The sequence below is a fragment of the Bos grunniens genome, chromosome 6 (genome assembly GCF_055505025.1).
Source record: "Bos grunniens cultivar Pamir isolate PY7600 chromosome 6, Bosgru_T2T1.0, whole genome shotgun sequence".
Lineage (NCBI taxonomy): Eukaryota > Metazoa > Chordata > Mammalia > Artiodactyla > Bovidae > Bos > Bos grunniens.
The window spans coordinates 57,505,794-57,522,547 of NC_141170.1; the positions used below are offsets into that span (position 1 = coordinate 57,505,794).

Consider the following 16,754-nt stretch of genomic DNA (forward strand, 5'->3'; position numbering starts at 1 on the left):
AAAATACCTTCAAATTTTCTAAGTGCAGATATAGGGAAGGTAGACTTAACTGTTGATATTATTAAAGAACATTCTCCTTTTTTAAATGTACATTTTTTATCGTCTCAATTTATCTTTATAAGTCCAAAAATTAATGTTCACATTTTACAGAGCTAGTTTATTACCCTCTTCCACCCTCAAAATATAGTCGATTCTTGTTATTCACTGTATTCTGTGCAGCCTCAGGTCGCAATGTTTTTGTCAACCAATCAATTCATAACCTCATTTTAAGTATATTTTTGTTTAAAGGGGCCTTGTTTAATATATAGTGCTGGTCAGTTGACACTGAACTCACAGTGCTGTGCCTCACATCTGAACAAAGCTTATCTAATACACGTCTCCCCTGGAAGCGCGTCCCAGCCTCGTGCTCAGGACACTAGACAGCACTTCAGCCCTGCGTTGGGACCCACTTTAGCAGAATCACCAACAGGAAAAGCACGAAAATGAAAAGCATGGCACTAACTAGACCATGAAAAGAACCCTCACTGTCATATGAGGGCTGAAAGAAGCGGGCAGAACGTATCCGTGCTCAGCCTCAGCTGAGAGTGTGTGATCCCAGCAGCTCGGGTTTCTTGGTGACCTGCCAAAGCCCACCAGTGCTAATTTGACCATTACAGATTCGTGTCAGTGGGTCGTGTGCGCTAAGTCACGTCATTCGTGTCCGACTCTGCGGCCTATGGACTGTAGCCCACCAGGCTCCTCTGTCCATGGGATTCTCCAGGCGAGAATACTAGAGTGGGTTTCCAGGCCTTCCTCCAGGGCATCTTCCCGACCCAGAGATCGAACCTGAGTCTCTCATGTCTCCTGCATTGGCAGGTAGGTTCTTTACCACTAGCACCACCTGTGAAGTCCATTAGCGAGTAGGCAAATGTACAGAGTCTGCAAATAATGAGGATCAATTGTACTAACTCACAAGGCTACACGCTGGAGAACTAGCCTTGAATTACGCAGTCTGATCTTAAGGATATTCTAAGAAGGTTTTAAAAAGATAAATCTGTCAGTTTCTGGATAACTAGTTTTGCAAGAACAAAAAGCCCCTGGAGGAGCTGCAGTGTCTCTGTGGTAGTGCCTACCGTGCTTGCACTGCCCTCCAGCTCACACGCACCAGAAGTGCCTGTGGGAGAAGGCTCAGGTCGACTTCCAGTCCTGACAAACACAGTGATCACATTTAATGCGGGCGTTCTAGGGAGAACGAAGAGACACAAATATGTTCTGAGTAAAAAAAAATTAGATAAGTGACAGGAACAGAGGAGTAAACAATTGAGTTCTTTGACTTAGGATTTGGTAAAAGTCACACCGCTCTTGCTGTAAGCTGTGAGAGAGACTGTGGGACACAAAAGAGCATGAGCCGAAGAAAATGGTTTTAGAGTCAAACCTGGGCTTGGATTCCTGCTCCTGCTACTTGCTAGCAGTGGTTTGGGCAAATTGCTTAACCGTTCTGAGCCTCAGTTTCTGTTTTCTGTAACATGAGGTTAGTAATACCGGAATGCTGAAGCATTAAGTTCATCAAGTAACAACGAAGTGCCTGCAGGATCGTCTAGGAAACACTCCGTACAGAGCAACCTTAAGAGACCGAGAGGGACACTGTCCTGTGCCTGAGAATACAGAAATCTTAAGTGGTTTTCTTAGATTGGTGGTGGTTGTAAAGAGGTGATAAAGAGGTCAGCGTTCAGTTAGTTACCCGGGTGGGGAACTTCAGCTCCATTCATAAGCATCTCTGTTCCTATTTCATGTCAGTCTTCTGTCCTTTGGATTCCACCTCGTACGTGCCCATCGGTATGGAGTCCTCCTCTCTCTCCCCACGGCTTTCATCCACGCCTGACTCAGAACGTGGCCTCTTGCAGTATCTGTTCAATCCCAGGCTCTCCCAGTTGAAACAGCCCACATCACCCTCTGCTGAATGCCTCTTTGCTTCACGTGGTCCACGGAGTAAATTCCAGCACCTGTAGTGTGGCACGGCATGATGTCCTTCACTACCCGCGTCTTCCTGTTCATTTTTGGAGGCTCACCCCTGAGTTCCCACCATGCCCCGAGTGCTCCAACCCCTCTGGACAATTTATGATTCCTAAACCTCCATGCACTTGCTTCTGCGTGCTCAATCACTCAGTCATGTCTGACTCTGCAATGCCATGGACTGTAGCCTGCCAGGCTCCTCTGTGCATGGAATTTTCCAGGCAAGAATACTGAGGTGGGTTGCCATCTCCTACTCCAGGGAATCTTCCTGAACCAGGGATTGAACCCACATCTCCTGCACTGGCAGGCAGATTCTTTACCGCTTGCTTCTGGTCTTCCCTTAACTTCTGCTGTCCCTCCAGTCGAAGGACATACCCTCCCTTTTCCCCACTCGAGGAGCTCCTACTCATCCTTCAGTACCCTAGTCGGGTGGCACTTCCCTAACAGACCCGTCCCCCAGTTCCCAGGCAGAATTGACCACTTTCTATAGCACATCATGCTTGCTTCTCTTGAAGTCAGTAGCAGGGCAAGTTTTTACTCTTTGTCTCTCCTGGTGTCTTGGTACAAGGAGAGGCAGGCCATGTAAGGTTCTTGAGGGCAGAGACTTAAGTCAGAGTCATCCTTGATTTCCAGCCCAGTTTCAGGTATGTTCTGTTATAACATTTATACATATCAGTTAAATTAATCAGAGACAGAACATTTTCATTATCAAGAGAACAGCCGTGTGTCTGTAGGCTGAGTAATATTTAAAGCTCACTGTTTATTTCTAGATGTTTACAATTCAGGAACTTATACTCTCCAGAGACAGTGTGACTAGGACAGACACTAGTACAGCACACAGATGGCATGCTTGTCGGGATGGTAAATAATTTCATTCTCCCTATAAAACAGTATGTGCTGGATTTCGAGTAAATGTTTTGAGTCTTTAAAAACAATGATATGGCAGAGTAGATTAAATAATGCAGAATGAACAAGAAGAGAAGCTGATCAAGACGTTAATGCAATGATCTGTCAGGAAAATTAGGTACTTGACACCCAAGCATCCTTAACAAGGGCAAAGAGAGCAGTTTTCTGTGAAGAACCTTACTTAACAAGCCTTTCAGACAATCAGCAGCCAGAGTCGATTCCAGTAGCTAGACCTGAGCTGAGTCTTGTCCTCAGTGCTCCTGGCTTCAGCCCTGCGCCCAGATATCAGCCCGCAGGACCCACTTGCCTTCAGCAGAGCCCCATGGCCGGTAAATGCAGGTGAAATTCCGTTTTCTTCCAGAATGTTTGGGTCAACTGGCCTTGCTCAGAGGTTATCACTGCTCCTGAATATTGGGGATGTAGAAATGGGAGAGTCTGCCTCCAAGCTTACACAGGCAACACTGAAGGTCATAGATGGCAAAGGAAGAGGAGATAACAGTTATGTAGACATTCTTTAAACAACTTTGAAGTTATTATGGTCCATGCCCACTGTAGAAATTTTTTTTTAATTGGTCTTTACAAGGATGGTAAAGGATAAAGTTTTTAATTATTTTAAATTAATTTTTTTAAATGATTTTAATTTTAAAATCATTTTTAATTATTGACACTTTGGTTTATTTCTTTCCAATCTCTTCTCTTTGCACATAATTATTTTTTAACACGGTTGAGGTCACACTGAATATTCAGTTTTATAAGCATTTTGTTCTTAAAACATTTTTTCTGTAAACATATGTAAAATATGGATAAAGCAGCAAAAGGAGTTTCATTCAAATCCTAATTAGTCGGTGAGTATTTACAACTTTTACTAAAACTTCCAAACTAAATCCAGAATAATACCTCACGCAGATTGCTTGGCAATGCACTGACATATATACAGTTGCATTGCTGCTACTGAAACCCCTATATTTGGCAATGTACAGAAGAGACAGACACAGAAGTTAAATGGCATCCCAAAGGCCACACAGTTAGTGAAAAGCCAGAACTCAATAGCAAACCTGTTTCCTGTCTCCATTAGCTTCTCAAGTCTTCTACGCTTTTCCTGTAATCGATTCCCGTTGCCAGAAGATCCACTCTGACTCACTGTGGCGTCAGCAAGTGGGTCGGATTGTCTGTTTATGGAACAAGTGGTTGGACTTTTGCTTATGGACTCTAGTAATATGGGAAGTACCGTTTGTCATTCAGTTAGCTTGCTCAGACTCTTCCATGAACTTTGCACACCTGGGCAGAAATGGTATGGTTTAGAAAGTGGAGTTTCTAGCTCTCAGTGACTCAAACTCCCTACTCAGCCATATCCAGGGTAAAAGTGTCCATCAGAACACAGAACTGTTATCCAGTAAGTGCACCCCTTAAGAGGAATTTGGGTGAGATTTGGCAGAATTGTAAATCACAGGATTTAGTTACATCAGGATGGACTTTAAAGTGAGTTAGGCTTTTAACAGAGTGGTAAAATTAGAGATACTTGACAGGTTTTATTGAACTTTGGCTTAGTAAAAGTCCTGCTTCAAACTGAAACACATATGCCTTCTTTTTGTTGACTTTTGTGGTTGTCCCCAAAATGCTTCTTTAATTTGAAGAACATATTCAGATGACTATGCAAGAGTGACCTGTGACACTGATGTGTAAGACAAATCTGTAAGGATGTTATTTAAGAAAATATTTCTTGGCAAGAAGAAAAATTTCCTAACCTACTTCTACTCATTCACATTCTCCCAAAGGATGTTGATACAGTGATTTCTTATGTTGCAGTGTAATGTCACCTAAAAAAACCCAGAGCTGTTAGCAGGGGATAAAGATGATAACTTCAGTTTGCTCTCTTAAAAAAAAAAATGTGAGAGAAAAAGTGAAGAAAGCTCAGTGATAATACTTTAAAATTAAGGTTTAGGTTAAATATTTACTATTTTCTCTAACGTGATGAAAACATTCTAAGAAAACACATAGCCAGGACAGATAATGCCAGTGATCCATGTCAGTTAGGTTATTAACTAATCTACTGAGACCTTTAAAAGCAATTAGTTAATACTCCAGAAAGGGCTCTAATATAAATCTTAAGATGTAAGAATTATTTCTGCAGTGGTACAAAAATATGTCAGGCTCCATATTGGGCTCGTGTGTTCAGTTTTATTGTAATTATTTGATAACTCTATAAGACTATGCCTCAAAAAATATAATACAACAGTTAATGATATACATACTGACTGAATCTGAATTGGACCAGATCAGGTGAGTGTCTGGAGAGAGGATGCGCTACATGGTCAGGCATGTCCATGTCAGGAAGCAGGTCTAAAGTGCATGACTTACTGCTTTCCTGAAGAACTAGGGATGAATGGCACTAATAATGAGCATTGTATCATCGATTTTAAATGAGTGAAACATCACAGTCTTCAGTACCTTAATTTTCAAAAGCACCATTGGGTGCTCATGTTACAACTTGAATCAGAGAAGACATGTCTGTTCTGTGACTTGTTCAGTGTGCCATCATTATTATTGACCCAAATTCATCTTAGAGTCAGTTTGACTTAAATTGTGCTGAACCCGAAATTTCTCCCCAAACTGTAGCATCTGTTCCATGTTTACAAACTGAAATAACTGCGGATGTCAAATGAAAGAAGATTCTGTTTCCTTTAGAAAATCTTTTTTTTTTAGATGTTTACATCAAAAATCTTTTTAAACCTTAAAAGAAAGCTTTCTATTTTCCCAGCACAGTTCAGCTCATGTGCAATTGTTGCAATTTCTTCCACCCAGTGCCCTGCCAGACTGTCTTAGATTACCTGAAGATGGTGCTCCAGCACCACAACCAGCTCATGATCCCACAGCCAGCTGACCAGCCGACCGAGGTAGGTCTCCAGTGGCAAGGTAAACGGTACACCATGTGGAAGGGCCCTAAGATGAAGCATCTCGGTTTTTAACCACCTATACACCAGAACAGATTGGCTAACAGAAGACCTGGGAGACTCTGAGGTTTATGAGTGAGGATATATCCTGCAGAGAAAGGCCATGCATCATGAAGTACATTCACCTCTGTACTCTGAGGGCGGGAAACAGAAGTTCAATATTGTGGGCAATATTCTTTTGGCTCAGAGGGACCTGAAATGGGAGAACCCACCTGTCATTCCCTCAGGCAGAGACAGTGTTTGTTCCAAGTCTTCCCACTCTGAAAATCAGCCCCTCTTTGATGCTCCCTCCCTCCCTCAACGATTATCTTTTCTTTCTCCTTCCGTCACCCAAAGCACCCTGCGGCACTTTCATCCTAACACCACAACGCATCCTGCTCCTTGAAGGGTAGGTTCAGGCCTCAGCCCTGTTGCCTGTCATTGAAGGCACTTGCTGAATGGTAACCTCAGTGATCAAACCCTTGAAAGACTGATCTGTCTTCATTTCTCCAGTCTCATTTCCGTTTGCTCTGCCCCCACCCTGCCCTGTCTGTAGTCTGGCTCCACCTCCACTCCTTGTCAGAATGCTCTAAGAGAGCTGCCCCCTCCCCACCCCAGGCTACTCTCCCAGTTGTCCCGTCCAGGGCCCATTTCCCAGCCCTCATCATCCCCAGAGTCTCGCCTCTCCTCCCTGCTGCACCTGCTCTCTTTCTCTAGGCCTTTGTGTCAGGACTCCCTTCTGGTTCCCCATTCCTTTCTCTTTTTTCCCCTTTCTTTCTCTATTTTATTTTTGACTGTGCTGGGTCTTCGTTGCTGTGCATGGGCTTTCTCCAGTTGAGGCAGGTGGGGACTACTCTTCATTTTGGTGTGTGGGCTTCTCATTGTGGTGGCTTCTCTTGTTGCATCTCCCAGGCTCTAGAGTGTAGCTCAGTAGTTGTAGCTCATGGGTTTGGTTGCTCTGCAGTGTGTTGAATCTTCCCGGACCAGGGGTCAAACCTGTGTCCCCTGGACTGGGAGCACAGAGTCTTAACCCCTGGACCACCAGGGGAGTCCCTGCAGTAGTCATTCAACAGATGTTCATTGCACCTGCTGTGTGACAGACATTGTTCCTCATTAGTATCTGCCTCCCCGTCCCCCAGCCATAAACCCTCTGTTGCTTATCTTTGTGGAGGACGTCTTGTTTCACCTGGGAATCGGCAACACCTCAGTCCCCTGTAGCCTGGCTCACGGGATTGGTTGCCTAACCCCCTTGGTCTTACGTCTTTCAGCCTCGCTTTCCTGTCTGCACTGCCACACATGCCAGTCAACCCTCTGTCTCGCCCCTCCTGCCATGAAACAGCAGTCTGGGCTAAGAGGCCCTTAGGAACCTCCGGGCTCCTGCCCGTCTTTTGATCATATGTAGGACACAGCCAAGGGCTGGTTTATGCTCCCAAATACTCATAGTTTAAACCTATGATAGCTTAGTTCTTCCTCTCAGTTGAAGTAACTTGCTCAAGAAACACCAAATAAGATGCAGAACTAAGATTCAGTTCAAACCCAAACTGACTAAATTCAAACCTCAAACGCTGTCCCTCAGTTGCTTTCTATAAAAAGGACACTCAGTCGCACGCCTGCTACTTCGCGGGAGTATGACACTGCGGTGCTGAGTTTCTGTGGGTATAGTCCAGTGACAGTTTCATAGCTGTGTCTGCTGTCTCTTCCTTTCCTGTTGGCTCCTGTACCATTTGCCCTCCTCAGACCTTGTGAACAGAGCACTTTTTAAAATAAAAACCTGTGAGACCCAAACAGTGCCAATTTATAACCTATAGTAAATTTGCAAAGTTGTAAAACTGAATGAGTTTCCCTTCTTTATTTTGTACACCTTAATTACTGGGGAGAAGTACATTAAAACTGAGATCATGGGTTAATTAATTTGTCCTGGACTGTAGAATTTTATGGACAACCAGAACTAAAATAATGGTTGTGTAGGTGCAACTGACTAAACATGGCTTATAAATGTTACAGAAATTCCTATAATTAGTCCCATTGCAGCTATTTAGCCTGGGAATTTTATAGCAGACATAAATTATAAAGGTGAAAAGTAAGAAAAATTTTGAGTTGATAAAATAGTGGCATTTGCAGAAGCTATAATTTGAGGAAACTTGTTTTGCATTATTATTAGTGATTTTTTTTCTGTTTCCACAATTCCACTTTTTTTAAATTCACTTTTTAATGCTGTTTCACTGAAATGCAACAGCTATCAGATATTAGGTACATTAAACACACAAAAAAAAGACCTTATGGAAATAACCCACCAGCGTCATTTCTAAAAGTACTTAACCACCAGCCAAAAGATGAGGAGACCTGTTTGATCACACTCTTCAAAGTCATTTTTGCATATTTTAATAGATTGAAAAGGAAAGTTACAGGTTATATTTAAATAGTGTTTCCTGTCATTGGATCTTGACACGTTTTAACCTACCTGTTAAAATGCAAGTTATAAATAGCTCCTCTTTCAAAGGTGTTCATTAAACCTCATTGGCTCTTGTTATAGAAAATGCAAATGTAATTTGAAAAGTGCCCGTTTTGAGAGTGAGCAATTACTTGTGCTCTTCAGTACCCGGTTCATTGTCAGCATAGCCACTTGGTTAAAAAGCATGTTTGCCTTTGAAATGGAGATCGCCTGGGCTGCCGGCTGGCCAGCTAAGTAGGTAATGAGAAAATGTTTCGCTTTTCCAGGGAAGCAAGCAGCTGTTGAACAACTATCCTGTCTACATAACGAGCAAACAGTGGGATGAGGCTGTAAATTCTTCAAAGAAAGATGGGAGGCGGCTCCTTCGATACCTCATCAGATTTGTTTTCACTACCGATGAGCTTAAGTACTCATGCGGCCTTGGAAAAAGGAAAAGGTCAGTGCAGTCAGGAGAGACAGGTCCTGAGAGACGCCCTCTGGATCCAGTTAAAGTAACATGCCTCCGAGGTACTGCATCCTTCCGCTCAGTGTCCATCTGTGATCTCATTTCACCGCATTGGCTGTGGCTCCCCGTGCAAGTGTTCAGCCTTGACTGTATTTTGGTTTTTTTCCGCTGAGACTTTGTAGGCTTCATGTAGCCCATCTCTTTGGTATCGAGAAGTTCTTTAAAAATTCTTTGTTTGCTTTAGCGCTTAGTGGCACATAAGCACTGCATAGCACCTCATGTTTCACGCTTTAAGTTCAGATTTTCTTTGCTGCCTGGGAAGGCCACCTCCAGGAAAGCTGGAACACTGGGTAAAGCACACAGGAAAAGAAGACAAGGGATTTTAAAATTTACCCCGTTTTCATTTGAAGCCTATGGCACCCTCCCCCAGTCTAGCTACCCTTGTCGAGAATACTTGCCCCTGCTCCTTAAATTTATTTAGTTAATTTTCCATAGGCCTAAAGTATTTCTCGCCCAGTCAGATTCTGTTCTAGTTTTTTTTAAGTTTCCGTATTTAAAAAATACTGCTCAGATAACACCATGTCATCAGTATTAAGAGCTGATGACTCTAGCTGATGCACACTACGGATAGGCCAGGCAGAGAGTGAGGAGGAAGAGGCCAGATGTAGATGGTTGACCGGGTGGGTGCAGATCAACACAGACAAGTGCAAACGTTACAACGCCAGCGTAGGCTCTGTTCACACCTGAAAAGTCCGTATCAGAGTGTTGACTTGTATACAGTTCAAGAGTGATTTTATTGCTTGGAAGACTTAATAATGATTTACTCCTGATAGGAATCAAAATATTTCCTGGTGAAGAAGTCACAGTGGAAAAACCTGATAACTGATAAGGCCTTCCTCATCAGAAGGACACTCACTCCCGCACCCCTGTCCTGACGCCCACAGTGACTAGGGTGCCTGTGCAGCATTCGTTAGCAACAGAGATCCCCAGAGCCACCCTGAACTTCCGACTGAGCGGGTCTGGGGGGGAGGACAGGAGAGGCGCGCATTATTGCACCTCGCAACCTCCCCAGGTGATTGATCCAGGTGGCCCAGACTTGACAGGCCACCTAGAATGAAGATGCCACCATTATGGACAACTTGGCGCAGGTGCGCTGGAGCGCCCCCTGTTGGCCAGTCTAAAAATTCCATTTAGAGTGTCTGGGTGATGGACATTTCCAGTGTCTGTCTTAGCAAACTAGCCACACGTTCCTTTATTCCCCAATATCGTCAGAGCAGACAGAGGTACCAGAGGGGTGGTAAGCTTAGCAGGGGGAGGGGGTCTGCTGAGAGCGTGCTCAGTATGTATTCAGGAATTTGCCGTGCGGCTTGTGAAGAATCAGGATAAGGGGGCTCACTGTCCCTTTCCATAAATCCTTGTTAAACATTTTACATTTTAATGAGCAAGTCTTTGAAACTGAGGGATTAACTTACATCCCAAAGCACTAGTGTTGCTGCCCTGGGAATGCTGCCAGGCCCGCTGGGACACCGATGCAGCCCAGGCTGCCCAATCAGAACATGTACTCTCCAACACAGGAGAGCTGCGCAGGACGCACAGGCCTCCCCTGCCCATGGGTGGAGAAGGCATAGGCAGGAACTGCTGATGTGTCAGGGCAGCTGGTTAGAGCCCTTGTGTGTGTCCCAAAGGCTGAAATCTTGGGGCCTTCTTTGACCTAAATGGGATTCCCTTCCTGAAGGCTGAGGTGTGATGACTCCCAGGGTGACGTCCTTGTGGTCAGCAAGTGTAGGAGGGCCAAGGAAGTGGCAGATGTTTGGACACTTGAGGGATGGAGAGCAGGGTGCTTCAGGGAGTGAAATCAAATTCTAGGCGGGCCTGTTCCCTGGGGTGGTTTGACTCCAGCAGGAAGAGAGGGGTCAGGGATGTGACAATGCTTCCAGTCTGTGTAACAGAATGACCTCTCCTTTGAGCTTGTAATCATCTGGCACAGTGTTGGAGTAAGTCCTGTCACAGCAGTGGGTGCTAAGGAGGGGGCAGTGTAGGTATCACAGAGCAGCACGTTCTCAGAGTGGCAGGGCTACAGCGCCCTCGACAGTTAGCCTTGATTTCTGCTCACAGGCACCTTTCTTTCATTTCTTTATGTTCCTATGAGAATGGGGCATCTGGACAGAGGTAGGGGAACTTCTTAAACAGTTATGGAATACTTGTAAACACTTGAGGTAGGAGACCTGAGAAAGGCAGAGAGGAGGAGAAAACAGAATCCCTGACTTGTGGAGCTCACAGCCTAGCTGGAGGTGATCTGAGGACAGTTATAGTTGGGAATAAGTGTGAACACAAGGAAGATAATAGGGAGAGATCTAGCTATGTGAGCCCTAGTGGTCCCATTTGCTTTCTCTCTGTTCAGCGTTGTAGTGACCATGACCCGGGTTTGAGGATGTAGGTGTCCTTCGGTGTTTCCTAGGCTTGCACCCCACCATCAGCCATCTGGTTCCTGACGATTTTGCAGGATGAGATGCTGAATAAACACAGTTCTCAACCCCAGCGAAGGCCACCGGAGCTGGGACTTGAACGAGATGAACGAGTCTCTCACCTCAGGCATGAAATTGAAGGGAATGCCCCTGTTTATCTGCTAAGATAGACACAGTTCAGTTCATGAGATTTTTCTGGTCCAAGTTCTTAAAAGCATCAGCTTCAAAGGGCAAATAGGATCAGGGTTTCATAAATAAATTTCAGACAAATCCAATCCTATGACCAGAACCATTGTCTTATAGAGGGAGCAGTGCTGGAGAAGAAATGATGTGTAAACAGCAGTCACCCTGAACTTTGAATCAGCTGTGCAAAAAATAAAAAAACACAGTTTGACTTAGGACCTTTTCCAGAGTGCTCAGTTCAGCTTTCAGATGCCCATGTTATTAATGAAACAGCTGTATGGGAACTCTGCATGTCCCCTGACTGAGAAAACAGGATAGGTTGATCTGAACTCAGCTGGAGGGAGGCCAAGATTGTTTTACTGGAGTCTTAGCTACTCTTTATACACTTATCTCTTCCTAATTGTATCTGGTGAAATTAAATATTTAGAGGAAAACTCATCTAAAAAATATTTGTCAGTACATGTATAGATATCATAATTAGAGACATAAATACAGCCTGTAATAATGTGGAAATCTCTTCTGAACCAAAACTTATGCAGGTTCTTACTGAGATTTTATTTTCTTGCACTTAATCTACAAATTAGTAGCTGGTTAAAGAATACCATACTAATGATACTTGCTGTGCTTCTGGAAAGAGTTAAAAATGTGGGCATGTAACAACAGGGTTTGAACCTAGCATGGTGCAGACCATGCTTCACAAATCAGATTTACCATTCATAGCAAATGTGTCTTAGAGGGATCACTCACATAATTTTTATTTTTGCACGTGAGTAGAAAATGTAGATGGTGTAAGTTTTAAAGTCTAATAAGTGACGTCATCATGGCACTACATCTGATGTCCCATAAAGCTTTCCTTATAGAGCTGCTGTTAAAGTTTAAGCATCCTTCTTGTCATCCACTGCAAAAACCAGCTGTTTCTCTCTCTCTTTTTTTTTTCTTTTTTACTGTTGTGTATATTCCCACAGAATTCATTAGGATGCACTGTACCTCCAACCCCGACTGGTGGATGCCCTCAGAGGAGCAGATAAACAAAGTGTTCAGCGATGCTGTGGGTCACGCCCGGCAGGGGCGAGCCGTGGGCACTTTCCTGCACAACGGAGGTTCCTTTTATGAAGGGATCGATCACCAGCCTTCCCAGGATGAAGTCTTCAATAAAAATTCCCAGGATGGATCTGGTGATTAGTGGACAAAATCTTTCCACACGAGCAGCCAGTCCTCTCGAGTTCCAATGGTGAATGTTCTGTTACCATCACTTTAGAATCCAAAGCATGTCACTCTGTCAGACTTTACACATCCTAAACCTTAACTCTCTTGACCTACTGCCAAACAGCTCCCAATACAAGTTTGGAAAGTGTATGGAGCCTGCAGAGGTTTTCAGAATACTATATTATACAAAGAAAAAACTACAGTTGATTTCAGTTAGATGGTGAGGGTGAAAAAAGATAGGTGAGTTCTTGTTCGCCTGTCTGATGCCTTCAGGTAAGCTCTGCTTCGTGAGCAGGGCTGGTCCCCATGGAGGTTGGTGTGGTGCTCATGGGAGAAGCTGGAGACGCAGCATTGTCCTGAGGGACACGGAACAGGCATTCTCATTTTAGTTCAGATAAGTTGTCTTTATGTTTTCCAAAGACTTGAATTTATACTTCTCAGCAAAGACATAGGATAGGTGACATTGTATATTGTGTCTGCATTGACAAGAACCTGTTACTAAAACAGAAACCAGAGATCAGAGGTCACCTCTAGACAATGATGAGTTGGAAGCTAGCTGTTTCTCTCTGTTACTTTTTACCAAAAAATAAAATTTCTACTGTGTTGATAAGGAAGGCACTATATGATCTCTGGAGTTGACGAACAGTAAAAGTTTTCACTGTGTTAGTCAAGAAACATCCAAAGATCCAAAACCATTTTCAAATGCTCAACTTTGTAGGTTCATAGATGCACAATTTCCACAGCCTTAAATCAGGCTCTGTTGACACAATGCCAAAGTGAGGGGCTGCACAATGAGAGTTTCAATCAGCTAGTCGTTTGGTGCGCTGAGGACCAAACAAACGGTGAGGCCGATGGTGTTCACTGAATTTGTTCTGGAATTGTACACACACAGTTTCAAGGCCATTCTGACAACTATGCAATGGGCGTGTTTGTAATGTCTCTGAAATTTGAGGGTCTTTTTGTGCTGAGTTGATCTTTAGAATTTGCATAAATCTTGTTTCTCTTTGTCACCAATGGAAATGTTTCACCCCAGTTGTTGTACTTGCTTCCCTCCAGTATTCCCCTGAATTTCCCCACTACTTTACCCAGTTTAATTTGTTGAGCTCAAGTTTGTAGTAATGTCTTTGGAACCATTTCGTGTCAGCAGATGCTCTAGAGATGATAGAATCTGTTTCTGCTTCAGGTGTGGGTAGGAGGGGAGGCTTCCTTTATCACCCTAATCCAGATAACTGCATTCTTTGTAAAGCTTAGGGCTAAATGGGCAGCTTTTATTAAAGGCTGCTGCTTTTTAGGCTTCACTGGGAATGGAGAGGATAACGTTAGAGCATTTGTTAAAAAAAAAAAAGTCATCATCTCTTTTGATAGGGAAATTGAGAGATGTTATATATGTGGCTGCTTCACAGCCGTAGAGCAAGTGGGTGATTTTATATTCTGGATCTTTCTTAGCCCTTCGTTAGTCACAAACATTGACTGTGTAGTCTTCTGTCAGTCATAAACTCATTGACCTTCATCAGAATTATAAGGTGATATATTAGTATATTATTTGATCCAGCTTCCCCGTGTGTCAGATAGCAATAGGATGATTATGTCCAGTAAATTCTTATAATAGCAGATTTTTTCCCCAAAATCTAGACAACAGTACAAACTGGGGAATCTGCAAGTTCATGATGTCTGCATCTTCCTGCCGCTTTGAATGGCTTGACCTCCTGATGCTCTCAGAAAACAAATGGAGTATCAAGTAGGAAGCATGCACTGTTTTCAGAAAAACAAGTGAATATTGCCCTCATTTGAATTCTGTCACTCAACGTGAACTCTAGAACCTGACCTGATGCCCACAGACCACCTCCTTAGTTTTTCTTAGATTTCATTCATTTTAAAAAAGTCTCATTCTTGGATAGCTTCATTTTTAGAAAACATTTAAACTTTTCTCATTCAATGCTATGTCATCTCACCATACAGATGCTAATTTTTGACAGCTCTTATATACCAATTTTTAAAACGTAATAGTGATTTTCAACATATGGTGCAAGTCTTGCTGGTGTGTGTTTAATGTGGTGACACTTGCCAAAACTGCTTGGCAAAACATGTCAAATAGGATGCTTGAGTCAGAACGCTAGTGGAAATGTCTCTAAACAGCAGTATGTATCATTATGATATATTTTTGTAAACATAGTGATGGCTTCTTTCAGTCATGTAAGTACTGGATAAAAATAACCACTTCACTTGAAATAATATGGAAAATGCCACCCAGTTGAGGGCCCTCTGCAGTTACTTGAATTATCAGCCAGTGGTTAAACAGTGAAGAATTAATGCTGGACAACATGAAGTGCAGAAGTAATAACTCACCAGTACTTGCCTCCTAATTAAAATTCAAAACTATAAAGAGTATATTTACCTGTTAGAGACCACTTTCACCCTCCATGGTGTATTCAGTTGCAGAGAACACTCAGAGGACTTCAGTCATCTAACGACCAGCTCGGTCAGTACGGCTTATTGATAGCACTGAATTACTGTATCTTTGTGGTAAAAGCACCAGATTAAATTTCCTCATGACTGTCCAAAACTGGCTAATAGAAGCACTAGGCTTTCACTGAATCACAGTTCCCCAAATTACAATAAAAAATACATCTGCTAAGATGACTTACTCAAAAGCATGTTCATTGTCAGAATTGGCCCAGTACAAGTAGCCTGATGGGTCTTGCCTGCATTGGAAACTCTTCAGACCCATTCAGAACCACTGACAAAGCTATAGCTTATAGTTCAGAGTCCTGTGTGCAGGTGTTTTGCTAAGCACTTTATGCCTCCTCTCATTTTAATCCTCACAAGCACTCCCTAGGCTGTTATTGTTATCCCATTTTATTGAGCTTATTATTACTCAGCTAGTAAGGGGAAATCTTTGGGTTTAGAAAGTGGAATGACTCGTTCAGTTTTCTCCAATAGTTCCAGTTTTCTCCCGTTCTCAAAACCCATCAACACTTTGGGGATAGATTTGTTGTTTAATTGAAGTAGTGAATAAAATGACTAATTTGTTCACATTTCCATCATAGGGTTCCCAGTACAAAAATGCAGGGATATAAAAGCAAAACTTTGAACTCAGTGAAGTGATGTTCTTTGGGAACAGATAGATGTTAGATGTGGCACTGGACATCATTAGCCAGCATTCATTCACTTTTCACATCAGTTGTATTCGTAGCCTTAGATTTGATGAGTCTGGTTTGGAAGAGAGGGTTCTAACCATGATGTCACTGTGAGAATTGTCGTGAAGGTTTTGTAGGAAAATACAGTAATCTGTTGATCCTTTCCTTTAGTTGTGGCTTTAACACCTCTGGCTGTGTTTGAAGTTTCAAGAGCTTGCCTCGGCCATCAGTGCCTGGCTTTGTTTCTAGGGAACAGGGCATGCCAGGCCGTGAGAGGGGTCCTGAAACCCTGAAGGTCGCTGCTCCAGTCCGACCCTGCCCCATGTAGGCATTGCCTTTGTGTGTGTCTCCTCCCTGGAACTCGTGTAGCAGCCTGACACTGGGGCCAACTTGCCTTTACTCTATTTTCTATGAAGAACACATGTGCAGAAACTGTGACAAATCCATTGATCCTGATATTTTTATTGTTGAAGTCTTGTTGATTCTTTATTAATAATTTCTATTTGATTGTACTGTGTAGAGTTAATACCCACTAGAGATATGTTAATAAAGCTATAAATGCATAGTGTAATACAGGATAGCAAGATTTTTTGTGAACAATTTATATAGAAGAGTAAGTTGTTTTTTAAGTGTTAGGCACATTTCTTTTAGGAACTTAAAATGTTATAAGAGTTTTTTAAACATTCAATATTTTTAATTATAAGCAACATTTGTTACTAGAGCCAGTTATTTCAGGTGTTCTAACTGGAGTATTGATTTTATTACTTCATATACCTCTAGAATGCCACTTGTTCTGTTGGAGATAAAGTTGCACAATAAATGTCAAGTTTATGTTAAGTGTTTTAACTTGCTTTTTGCATCTTTCTCAAATTTATTCAAGACGCTTTTCTGGGTGTTTTTTTCTTTAACAAAACTTTTTTTTTTGCCTTGACACTAGGGCTTTTCTGCATGACTCAGAATGCCAAGAAAATGTTACATGCTTAATACCCATATAAAAGATAGTTATGTCCGGGAACTGACCAGAACTCGTCCAAAAAA

General features: G+C 42.7%; 1 protein-coding gene across 2 annotated transcripts in view; it reads left to right on the forward strand.

Annotated features, from left to right (window-relative positions):
- BEND4 (BEN domain containing 4) overlaps positions 1-16,553 on the forward strand; it is a 33,297-nt gene extending 16,744 nt beyond the window's left edge. The window contains exons 3-5 of one of the 2 annotated variants that reach the window (XM_086407730.1): positions 5,701-5,792; positions 8,547-8,716; positions 12,339-16,553. In XM_086407730.1, coding sequence (XP_086263856.1) covers positions 5,701-5,792; positions 8,547-8,716; positions 12,339-12,348 — 272 coding nt within the window. In that variant the 3' untranslated portion in view covers positions 12,349-16,553. Of the gene's footprint in view, positions 1-5,700; positions 5,793-8,546; positions 8,788-12,338 lie in introns of both variants that reach the window. The other variant, XM_086407729.1, reaches the window with a different exon arrangement.
- The last annotated feature ends 201 nt before the right edge of the window (positions 16,554-16,754 follow it).